Source organism: Aythya ferina, assembly GCF_964211825.1.
Source record: "Aythya ferina genome assembly, chromosome: 14".
Classification (NCBI taxonomy): domain Eukaryota; kingdom Metazoa; phylum Chordata; class Aves; order Anseriformes; family Anatidae; genus Aythya; species Aythya ferina.
In genome coordinates this window covers 1327817-1339237 of record NC_140312.1, presented here as the reverse complement: position 1 = coordinate 1339237, position 11421 = coordinate 1327817, and the positions used below count along the sequence as shown (strand labels likewise).

Below are 11421 nucleotides of genomic sequence, written 5' to 3'. Positions count from 1 at the left end.
GAAACCCGAATTTCCCTCGTCATGGGATGTCTCCGCAGCACAGCTCTGGATGAAGCCGTTTCGGCAGTCAGCACCGACCAGATGGCCCCGGGGGCAGGCAGAGGATGAGGGACAGGGCCCACGGTGTGAACCTCCAGTCAGAGGTGGGACTCTGTAAAAAATTGGTTATCTCAGACACGTGCTAGGTAAGTGACAAGTTAAGGTCCAAAAATTGGAAAACCCACCCCTCTTCGGGCTATTTTGCAATCTGTAAATAGCACATTATTATTTTTTTTAATTTCATTTTTTATTTTTTATTTTTAAATATACATAAGGAATACCTCCCTGGCACTGAGTAAACGTGCTGTTCCCTTTCGGGGAGGCAGGAAACCCTTCCTTATGAACACCGCGAGGGGAACAGCTTCTCTTTCGCGCTGCCTGCAGCCCGGGCTGGTGTTCGGGGGCCGTGTGCCGGGGAGCCCCGGGGAACCCGGGGGGACTGCGGGGGGCTGCGGGGGGCTGCGGGGAGCCTCGGGGAGCTCCGGGGAGCGGCGAGGAGCCGCGGGGAGCCCCGGGGCCGGCAGAGGGCGCCGAGCGGCCGCGGGAGGCGGCGCGGGGCCGGGGGCGCGGGGCCGGGGGCGCGGGGCTGTGCCGGGGGCTGCGGGCAGGCGTCCTCCAGCCCCGGTTTCCCGGGAGGGAGCGCTGCCCGCTGAGGAATGGCTCCCGGCCTTTGTTCCGTGACGGATGACCTTAAATATTAACCAAACGCTGTGCGCTCGCGCCCAGCCCTAGCTCAGAGCCAGGATGAATCCCGCAGGACTCCCCTGGACGCACTCACGAAATGAGGGCTCTGCTCTGTAATTGCGTTTCGGGGGCAGCAGACGTCTTCTGATTCATTTAATATGTGCCGTGTTGCATTTGGTGCAAGTCAGATACATAACAGAAGCCCTATTACCCTGAAAGTACTGCTGTTATCAAGTACTGACTTAATTACAGCTTTATCTAAAAATAGATCAGGTTAGCCTGACAGAACCCATTTTTCCCCATCCCCTGCTGCTGGGTGTTGTTTCCTCCCTTCGGTTCCTGGCTCACCAAGCCCAGCATCAGCTCCTGCTTCATTTTCCTGAGACCGACACCAGGCTGCCAGGCCATCGTTGCCCTCTGACTTAATGGCTTTTTCTCATTCCCTGGAGTTTTCCCAATCTCCCCAAACTGACCTCCGTGTTCGGGTCACCTGGGTCTGGCTGCCTGGGACACCTCTGGCTTGGGGAGCTGCCTGGTGACCCCCGGGCAGGGACGCGGTGCGTTGCACAGGGGTTCTTACTTCTGTAGCTTTCCATGGCTGCCTTTGTTCACAAAACCCACCCAAGGTAAGGCCTGTAGCTGCTGTCTACCCATGATCATCACTTTTCTCTGATTGTTATGCGTTTTCCAACGTTTTTATAGCCGGAAGATGAGCCAAGGCAACTTTCTTCCCACTTGGGAATCTGCTTTTTGTGCCTTAGTGGTGTCAGTGAGTGGCAGTGGTGGCTGGTGGAACCACGGACGAGTCCCGTTTCCACAGGGCACTGTCAGAGCTTGGGGCCATCCATGGGCAGTGCCACGGGCTGACGCTGGCCCCATTTGCTGCCCTGCTGAGGCTCCCCGGGGCATTCTGAGGGAGCAGCAGCTCTCAGGGTGCTGGCAGAGCCCAGTGCCTGGACCAGCCGCCTGCTCCTGGCGCGCCGTTTGTTCCCCCAGCCTGGCAGCATCTGCCATCCGCCAGAAGAGAGCTGCTGCAGGCTCCTCCTGCCTTTGGAGAGGGCTCGCTGCGTCCCACAAATGTATGGGGTGGAAGGAGGCCGGGCGGAGGAGCCTGGCTCTCCAGACGTGTGTTGGGAGATGTGTCCAAATTTCTCCTCTTGCCCTGTTGCCTAGGAAAGCTCTTCCCTCCTCACCGGGTGTGCAGGAGCAGAGAGAGGTCAGCCCAGGCACCGCAGCGCCCAGCTCACTGCGGACAGCTGCCCCGGTCGTTGTGGTGTGGGGTTTTCCGATCTGAACCCCAGGAGGAAAAAAATAATGGGGCTTCAGTGCTGGCTCCAGGAGATACCTCACTGCCCAAAATCTCCAAGAATTTCTTATGTTCTCTTTGTCAGCTCAGCCATTTGAGCAAATAGTGTCAGCCAGGGCTGGCCACACAAAGCAAGGTCGGTTATGGGCCGTTCTCCTGGAACAGAGGCACTTGGAGCCGGCACAAAGAAATCTCTGTCTCTCCTCTTCGCTGGCATCCTGGCAATTAACCCAGAGAATCGCAGCTTGCCCTTGTCTTGGGCACTAAGTGCCCTCCTGCAAACCTGCCCCGGTCTCTGCTGCATGGCCTGGAGGCTGCCTGCCCCCATCTCGGCTCCCTGCGGGGTCTCTCTGTGCTGCCCAAGTGCCGGGCACGGGGCCCTGGTGGGTGTGGGGGCTCAGGGTGCCGGGGGACTCTGGCCATGCGGGAAAGTCACGCTGCCGGCACCGCACTGGGAAATGCAACACGAAGGAGGAACTCTGCAGCTTCCAGAAGAAGTGGTTACCAAAATACCCAAATGTTTCATTTTTCTGCACTATTTGTAAGCAATGATGTCCAGAGAACATCAAACTTTGCAGTCACCTCAGATCAGACGTGAGTAATGTGATGTAAAGCACGCACAGACAGTGTTTTTCAGCGTGTCCAGTTTTCCCCCTGCAACCTCCCAAACAAAACCCATGAGCAGGTGCTGCAGCCCCGCAGGGACCTGGCCCAGCCCAGCACATGGGGGGCCTGTGTGGGCTCACTGCAGGCTGTGTGGGCTCAGGCAGCAGGGTTGACCCAAACACCAACCGCACCAAACACCCCACAAACTGCCCCTCCTGCGCATCGAGGCTTCGCGGTGCCGGCGTGCCCTCTCCCCGAGGTGCTAAGGCAGCCGGTATCTCCGTCTGCAGATGAAGACGTGGCTGACCCGGGGGACTTTTCCTGTCCCCGCAGAACAATGCCTTGCAGAGGCTGCTCTGGCGCTGCAGAGGAAGCGGGGTGTGCGCCAAGGCGCTGCGGTGCCCTCGGAAACCCAGCCCTGCCCTGCCACCGTCCTGTAATTAACTGCGCGCCCCAGAGCTAAACAGGCGAGGTGGGAAAGGGTCGGTGGTCCAGATAATCTGCTGGCAAAGGCTGTGACGGCTCATGCCGGTATCTCCTGGTCGTGGTATTTAAAAATAAAATCATTGCATGTCCAGACTGGGCCAGTGGACTCGCATGAGGAAGTGCTCTTGGGTAATTAAGAAATGTTCTTTATCCAATTTGGCGCTGTACTTCCTACAGATCAAATTATCGAAAGATGAATTCAATTTCAAAATCATTTAACAAAATCTTTGGTTTTGCTCTTTTTAATGATTTATATGTTTTGTTTTTTTTTTCTTGTATAAAGTCACTGAAAACTCTCAGTATGGCCAATAAAGCCATAATGAGCAAGAAAATTAATTAGACAAAAACAAAGGCAAGGGGAAAGAATGTAAGTCATACTTGGGCAATATTGCAGAAAATACAGCTCACTGAAGTCCAGCCCACTAAGAAACAAATATTTAACTGCACAGTAAATAACATATTTTTATTCTAAGAGGGGCCCATTCCAAACCCAGGCCAAGGGAACACAAACAGGCAGGCAGCCCTGCTCGCGCAGACCCCGCGCTCCCCTGCGTCCTGCCGCTGGGAGTGGAAAGCGATGAAACCAAAAATGGAGAGGAACGAAACGCGGGTCTGGCCCGTGCGCCAGCCCTATTAATTAAGAATTGTTGTTGGTTTCAGAGTTGCAGCTTGGTGGGGAAGGGCTGCGCCGCCCGGCCGGCAGCAGGCAGGGAGCGGGAGGAGGGCGCCGCGGGCGCGCCTGTAGCCAGGTAGCGCGTGGAGAGCTCTCCGGCTGCTCCGTGGCTTTCGTAGTGAATGCAATTGCTCCCAATCACGGGTATCTTATCTGCAGGCTCCAAGGGCACGTCCTCTGCAAACACTGCCGTGAAAACAAACACCGGGCAGTGGTGGGGTTTCCGACTGCAAGGCCAGCACGAGGAGGTGGATCTGCTTACTGCGCCCGTTCCCTGGTGGCTGAATGTGCTGAGATGCACTGAGCGGCGCGAGGACGCTCCAGCACGGTGACCTTGAACAGACAAAATACAGGCCTGTGAAAATAATTGAGGTGAGGACAAAATATAGGCCTGTGAAAATAACTGAGGAGAGTTTTGTCCTCCTGCTCCCACAGCTGAATGCCTCAGGCAGCTTCATTTCACCTTGTTCCTCAAGAAGCACAAGGAAGCTCTGCAGGGACTGGGGGGACGGGCAGGCTTTCTGCCTGGGTGACACGTTCACGTGCTGACATGGCAGAAGGTGGCAGCACGGGGCACGCAGGGAACCCGGCCCTCACTGCCATGCCTGCACACCTGGACTGCACACCTGGAGACCTCCACGCCGGTACCTGCACACCTGGACTCCTGCTCGCCTGCACAGGGGCACCGCCAGTTCTGACTTGGCTCCATGCAGAGCTCCGAGGTGTACAGCACCACACAGGGCCGGGTATTAGCATTTTAATGACTTGTACCCTTTCCCTAGACCGGTTTGGTACAGCCTGGCACTCACTATTACTGCACCCCAGCCTGTCAGGTGCAGCCGTGCATGGAGCTGCCTCGGGCTGCAGGTGGATTGCGTGCTCAGCCCAGCTCCCTGCAGAGGTGGGGGGGCCTCGACTTCCTCAGGTGGCGTGGGAGCGAGAGGAAAAGTTGAACGCCTCAAATCCTCTCGTCACAGAAGAAGTCACTTCCCTCTAGCAGGACAAGACATCTTTTATTTCAAAGGCTTGGTGCCTTTTGGCATGGCTGCTTGTCTGCTGGAGGAGCACGGGGCTGGCACGCTGCCCCGCAGGGCAGCTCCTCCTTCTTAAACTCATTAACTTTAGAAAACAAAATGCAAACCTGTTTCCTGGTTCTTCCTCTCTGTTCTGGTACCCTACCCCACCTGCAGTTTCACTTTTCCTCTTTTGATTCCTCTCGGTCCCCAGGGCTGTGCCATCACCTCGACGCCCCCTCCACTGCCCCGGGCACCACAGGTCCTGACCACGAGCCCAGAACCCGGCTTCTGCTCGGCTGACGTTCCCCAGGGCTGTACCAAGGGGCAACAGAATTTCAAGCCCTGAATTAGCAGGGAAAGGTCGGCAAGTGCTACCCCCAGACCTGCAGAGTGACCGACCAGCGATGTGGGTGCTGCAGGGTGCAGGGCGTGCAGGCTGCTGGCCAGGGAGCAGCGGCCCCAGCACCCAGCCCCAGGAGCAAACGCTTTGTCTGGATTTCCGGGCAAAGCCAGTATGTTGAGTGGGGATTTCCACAGGATTTTGGAGATTTGCTAACTGCTTTTGAAGATATTTTTATCCAGGAAAGGCAGTGCCCTTGCTGTAATTATGAGAACTAACATGATTTCCACTAAGGCTAATAGTGACAAGTGGGTGGAGAACTGGTACCAGGGCAAAAGTGGGTGTAAAGGCACTGTGTGCCAAGGGAAAGTCTTAGTCCCATTTCCAGGAGCAGAGACAGAGAAATAGGCAATGCCGATGTCAGAGACAACCGAGCAGAGCAGGGAGGAAATTAATATTTACATTCAGAGAGCCAGCACTCACATCCATCTTACAGGTCGCACCAGGGCTAATGCGCAGCAGACATCTCTGGAAATGCTCCAGAAAGGAAACTGGAGTTTGGTTTGGGAACCCCTGGTTCTAATTCCTGGAAACATGGCTTCAGATCAATTTCACAGTGGTTTGTAACTTTTTTCCAGTGGTTGTACAAATTTGGGGAAAACATTCCTCTCCTTGGAGCTGCCTTATGATAACACAGCTCCGCTTCAGCGGCCGGGGGCTCAGAGGGGCTTCGAAAGCACCTCGGGAGGCGCCTGCAAGGCATCTCCCACCCACCCTGTGTCCCCAGGGAGCAGCGGGGTTAGCGCTGGCTGCTCGCTGTGTGCCTGTGCTTTTATTGCAGCCTGGCCTTGTACGTGCAAAGAGAGCGGGCGCACGGCTTCCCTTGGACTGGGGCTTGAGCTGCACCGCACCCAGCTCGCAGCCAGCTCCTTTATGGCTGGGTCTGCTCGCTGCTCCGTGCGAGCCACATGAAGGTAGAGCCGGCACCGTGGCTGAGACAGGCAGCATGCTGAGCCACAAGGCATGGGAAGGACTCGGTGCCTTGCCAGCTTGCCCAGCTAGAGGGGGCTTGGAGCTTGCAGGTGCCCCCCAGGGGGGTCCCACCCTGCTGGGTGCTGCTGCTGGAGCCAGCTGGGTGAGGGAGCAGCTGCAGCTGATGGCTGTGGGGAGCGGGGTTAAAGTGCTGCTGCTCAGCCTGGAGCAGCTCCTGGTGGCTTTGCAGCACCCTGGGCGTGCTGAGCACCCTGCCTGCAGCAGCAGGACATGCAGGGACTTCTCTGCTCGCTGTGCTGGGGCCTGTCTGCACCTCCTGCACAGCCTGGGGTAGGTGGTGGTGCGCCCTGGGATGGGGCAAGGAGGTGTTTGGTGCAGGTGGTGCCGAAAGCCTTTCTGCCCAGGTTTGGTGTAGGGCTTGTGGCTTTGCTGCAAGAGCTGATCTGGGTAAATCCTGTTTGCATGTACCCTGGGGAAAGCTTGCTGCTCTTTGGGCAGGGAGGCTCTGGTGGCTGGCTCTGTGTAGCTGTATGGTGTGGCTGCAAAGCCTTCCTGTGGAGCTGAGCCCTTGTGGCCCAGAAGGGAGCTGTGGGCATCTGCTGCTCACAGAAATCACCCCCTGCTTCTCCCAGATTGCCAGCACCATCCTTGTGTGCAGCCTCAGAGCTACCAGGTGTGTCTCGGGGGGATTTGTGGTGGGTCAGCGATGGAAGGACATCAGCTTCAGCCCTCGGCAGGCACCACACATGGGACAGGTAGGTGTCATTGTGGGGTGCGTGTCGCTGCTGTCCCACCCCTGAGGCACACATCAGCCTCCTGGCAGCTCCTTGGTGCTGCACCCGCTGCCTCTGCCCACTGCAGCAGCATCAGGGAGCATTTCCCCATGGAGCATTTCCAGCCCAAGGCCCGCATGGATGCAGGCTAACGCTTTGTTTGGGAGGAAGTGAGTGGCAGCTGCTTGGCTGGTCCTTCGATGAGATTTCTTATTTCCTGAAAAAATGAGAGTAAGAATAGACAGACTGTTTGGCCTTTCCTGACAATGAAACTTTGTCATATCTAAAATTAACCCTGTTATTTAAATGCTTCTTCCATGAACATCTTTGAAGATTTCATAGCCCTCAGTCGGCTTATTGCTTTGCCATTCCAGCTTCCTGTGCTGCAGCAATTTGCAGGGGCATGACTAATTGCACTTTTCCATTTAATTGAGAACTTGTTTCTGATTTGGCCTTTGTTTTGCTGTAGCTTGGGCAGCCTGGTTGATGCCTTGTTGCTGCCCCGAGTGCACCTGACAGTCCTTTATGTTCCTGTAGCAGAAGCTGCTGGGGAATTCAGGGAATGTTTACAGCTGACGCTGTTTTCTTTTGTTGGGATTCCTCGATGTGACTGTGCAGGTGAATCTCACTTCAAGCAGGACTGTTCTAACCCTGCTTCTTAGCACTAGAAACAGCTCTACAAGGTGGCTGTCTTGGTTACAGGTCAGTGAGTTGAGCAGCAACTGTGAAAGGAGCCTCTTAATGACATGAATTCATGCAGATACCTGGGCTTGAAGCTCGACATTTTTAAAGAAAAAAATAATACAAAAAGCAACCCCAAATGCTGCAGGTGTATATGTACCAGCAGCACCTGTAGGAAATGGATGAGCCTGCCCCAAACCCTGCACCAGGACGGGAGATCTCCGCTCCCCAGGGCCTGCGGCCTGCAGCAAGCCGCTGCCATTCCTGCGTGGGGCTGTCCTGGTTACAGCTGGGGACAGGGACACTTAGGGCTTTCCAGTGTCTGAGCCAGAGCACTGATGGGTTTCCTTCATCTTTAACAAGGAGTTGAGGGGAATGGGCCCTGAGGGGCTGGGAGCACCCCAAGGCCTTCCAATGTTGGGCGCTGCCGGGAGTGGGGCTCTGCTCGATCCGACATCTGCCAGGAAGATGAGCGGGGTGCTGGCTTGTGTTATCACCACAGCTCCCTCAGATGTGGTGGTGTGGGCTGGGTTTTGTGTGTGTGAGATTCCTGCTCTTTTCTCAGCGCTCCCAGGTGCCTCGGAATGCAGCAGAGAGGGGCTTGGCCCTTCAAATAAACCACCTTCCAACAACAAATGCCAGATCTGTGGTGTGCATGAGAGCCAGAAAGACTTGGTAGCATGAGTAGCTAATGGCCAGTTTTTCAAAAGACATATAATAAAAGAAGATTTATTTAATGTACTGGAGGCTAACAAGGGCAAGCAGCGAGCCTAAGGTTTTAGAGATGGGACTGGGGTGCCCGGCCCTGCTGGATTTTTGCCTCCAGGAGATCTGACTGCTATGCTGAGGCCCCTTTATGCTCCTGGCCCCTGGAAACGTGCCCAAAGGCCGGGAGGAGAGGCTGCAGGGAGAGGTGGGCTGGAAAAAGGACAAGAGGAATTGAGGAGAAAGTCTCTCGATGGTGGACAGATGCAGGTGCAACTGCTGGGGGTGCACCTGGGGAAGGCAAGGTGCGGTTCCCCTGTGAGCCGTGCAGAAATCCTGCTGGCTGCATGTAAAACAGACATGTGCTTGGTGAAGGGAGGGTGGTTACCGTGCTGCAGGGGCTCTGGCCAGCTGCTGCAGCCACATGCAGAGCTCTGCCAGGTAAATGCACACCCACTGGGACAACATTGCCTCCTCGGAGCAGGGGCAGCCCTTGGGGCCTGCCCCATAGCTGTGCTCAGGGCTCTGCCAGGCTCCAGGGCCCGACCTGGCAGGCTGGCGGTACAACAGGTCAGTACGTGCCCTTTGGTTTACAACGGGGAATTTGTGCAATTCCTTGTGATGGTTCAATGTATTATATGGGGGGGGAAAGTTCCAGATACAATGCTTCATCTGTGCTTGGTTCAATAAAAAAAATCCTTGAGAGCAAGAAAGATGCGTGTAATAAAGTCGTGCAATAAATAGACCTTGAACATTGCTGCCTGGGGGCAATTCCAAGCAGCCTCTCGTGCAGCTCCTGGGCTCTGACGGCCAAAGTGCCTGCTGTCATCTCCGGGGGCTTAAAGAAAGGTTTCGGTGTGCCCAAGCCTGGGTGCTGGGAGTCCCATCAGTGGTGGTTTCCCACCTTCCCCAGCCCCCCATGACACCGGTTTGTGCTTCCATGGGATGCTGCCATGGGGAACAGGCAGAAGGAGGGTGGCAGGGGGATGCAGTCAGGGAGCTGATCCGCCTGGAAGCTCCTGCTGTGGTAGAAATGGGAACCTGCCCGACTGAGCTGCCTGACCTGCCTGCCTGCCCCAGCCCGTGTGGGTGCAGGGATGCACAGCAGTGGGGCTGATGCTGTCACAGTCTCCTTTCCTCCTGCTTGGCCTTGGCGGGGCTGTTATTTGATCCCAGAGTGAGCCAAGCTAGGTAGAAAACCCTTTTATTCTTTTTTTTTATTATTTTTTTTCTTTTTAACGCTGGATTAGCTTTCTGCTGACAGCGCTCCCCAGGCGAGTTAGCTCTGGGATGAGTGAGCAGGAGAACGTGCCAGCGGGCAGCCAGAGCTCAGGTTTGCAGGCACAGAGAAGGTGGCTGGGGGCTGCCCAGTCCTACACTGGGGGCTGCAGCACTGCTGGGCCCCTGTGCAGCACTCACCTGAGTGTAGGACAACCAGGTTGCTTAAAAAAAATAACAAAACACAAACAGAAGCAGGCAACTACAGCGAGGGATGCAAGCCCTGAGCCACAGGGAGGAGGACGTGGAAGTTTGTTGTTTTTTTTCCTCTCTGGTGGTGTTCTCTTACAGCTTGGATGCAGTCGTAGCAGGATTTGGCTGGGTTACCGCTGTCGCTGCTCCCCCCCCGCTGCACAGCGGCTCAGGCACAATGCTGGGAGCCCGCCGGGTGCTGTGTAAGCAGGAAAAGGGGAGACGCGGCGCTGGTCTGGTGCACTGATCGCTGCCTCTGCTGCAGCGTGAGGGATTTCGGGCGTGTGAGCAGCCGGAGCCCGCTGCTCCTGCAGGGGGGTGGGAGAGATCCAGGTACTGCAATCCCCTAGGGCAGCGCCCTACAAACCCAGTTACTGTCCTCAAGTGTTAGTGACGGGTGCTGGAACGAGCTCGTTCCATGAAAAATAGAAAAAGATAATTAAATAATGATAAAAAAGCCAATTATGGGTGGTGTGGGAGGGCGCTTGCAGAAGGAGCAGCCCAAGGCGTGTGCTGCTGGGGTCAGGGAGGGTGCTCCCAGGGCTCGCACCCCGCGCTTCCCCGGGGCTGCATTAGCTAATTACCGAGGCACAGCCCCCCGCTAATTACACCCCCCCCCCTCTAATTACCGCCCCTCCTCGCGCCCACCCTCGTGCTGGCGCGCCGGGGGGCGGAGCCCGCGCTCGGTGGGTGGAGCCTCAGCGCCCCGCCCCGCCCCTCATTGGCTCCGCGGGCGCAGGAGGCGTGGCCCTGCCGCGCGGCCGCCGATTGGCTCCGGGCGCGGCGCGGGGGGCGGGGCCGGGCGGGGGCGCGGCGCGGCGCGGGCCGGCGGCGGCGGCGGGGGGGAGGCGGCGCCGGGAGCCGCGAGCCCCGACCCTGCCCGGGCGGCGGCCACCGAGCGGCTCCGGGACCCCTCCGGGACCCCTCCGGCACCGCCACCGCCACCCCCGGCCTCAGCCCGGCCCCGCCCGGCCCCGGAGGGAGCAGGCGTGCGGGGAAGCCCCGTTGCAGCCGCTGTTAGATTTGGGGGTAATTCGGGCGGTTTTGGTCATTATTATCAGTATTTTTTTTGTTGGAATCGATCCATCCCCGCCGGCTCGCGCTGCGGCGCCATGGGGCTGCCGGCGCTGGAGTTCAGCGAGTGCTGCCTGGACAGCCCGCAGTTCCGGGAGCGGCTCCGCTCGCACGAGGCCGAGCTGGAGAAGACCAACAAGTTCATCAAGGAGCTCATCAAGGACGCCAAGTCGCTCGTCGCCGCCCTCAAGAGTGAGTGCGGGCCGGGGGCGGGCCCCCCAAATCCCCCCAAATCCCCCCAAACCTCCCCAAACCTCCCCAGACCCCCCCACACCCCCCGGGGCTGGGAGCTCGGCGGGGAGGGCCCGGGGGGTGCTCCCCGGGGGACCCCGCGCTGCGCCCCCGCTGCGTTTGGGGCGAGCTCGGGGTGTGCGGGGCTTGGGGCTGGGGCTGGCTGTGGGGTCTGCTCCGTTTTCCAAGGAGCATTGCGGAGCAGCACGCTGCCCGGCCCTTGTCCCGGGGGCTGCCGCCCTGCCCGGCCCTGCTGGGGGCTTGGTGGGGTCCCCCCAGGAGCTGCAGGTGCCCCCAGCGCTGCCGCCCCCGCTCCCGGTTCCCCCGCGCTCGCTGCCTGCAGC

At 57.8% G+C, this 11421-nt stretch overlaps 1 protein-coding gene and 1 long non-coding RNA gene across 6 annotated transcripts in view; both read left to right on the top strand.

Annotated features, from left to right (window-relative positions):
- Nucleotides 1-3956: 3956 nt before the first annotated feature.
- On the top strand, nt 3957-7283 carry LOC311444557. Its single transcript, XR_014697953.1, has 2 exons — nt 3957-6473; nt 6776-7283. It is a non-coding gene; the product is annotated as an uncharacterized lncRNA (long non-coding RNA).
- A 3325-nt stretch (nt 7284-10608) lies between these two features.
- ARHGAP26 (Rho GTPase activating protein 26) overlaps nt 10609-11421 on the top strand; it is a 119806-nt gene continuing 118993 nt past the window's right edge. For 3 of the 5 annotated variants that reach the window (XM_084535796.1, XM_084535797.1, XM_084535795.1), the window contains exon 1: nt 10609-11038. In XM_084535796.1, the coding sequence (XP_084391922.1) occupies nt 10885-11038 (154 nt within the window). In that variant the 5' untranslated portion in view covers nt 10609-10884. The remainder of the gene's footprint in view (nt 11039-11421) is intronic. The other 2 variants (XR_014697950.1, XM_084535798.1) reach the window with 1 other exon arrangement.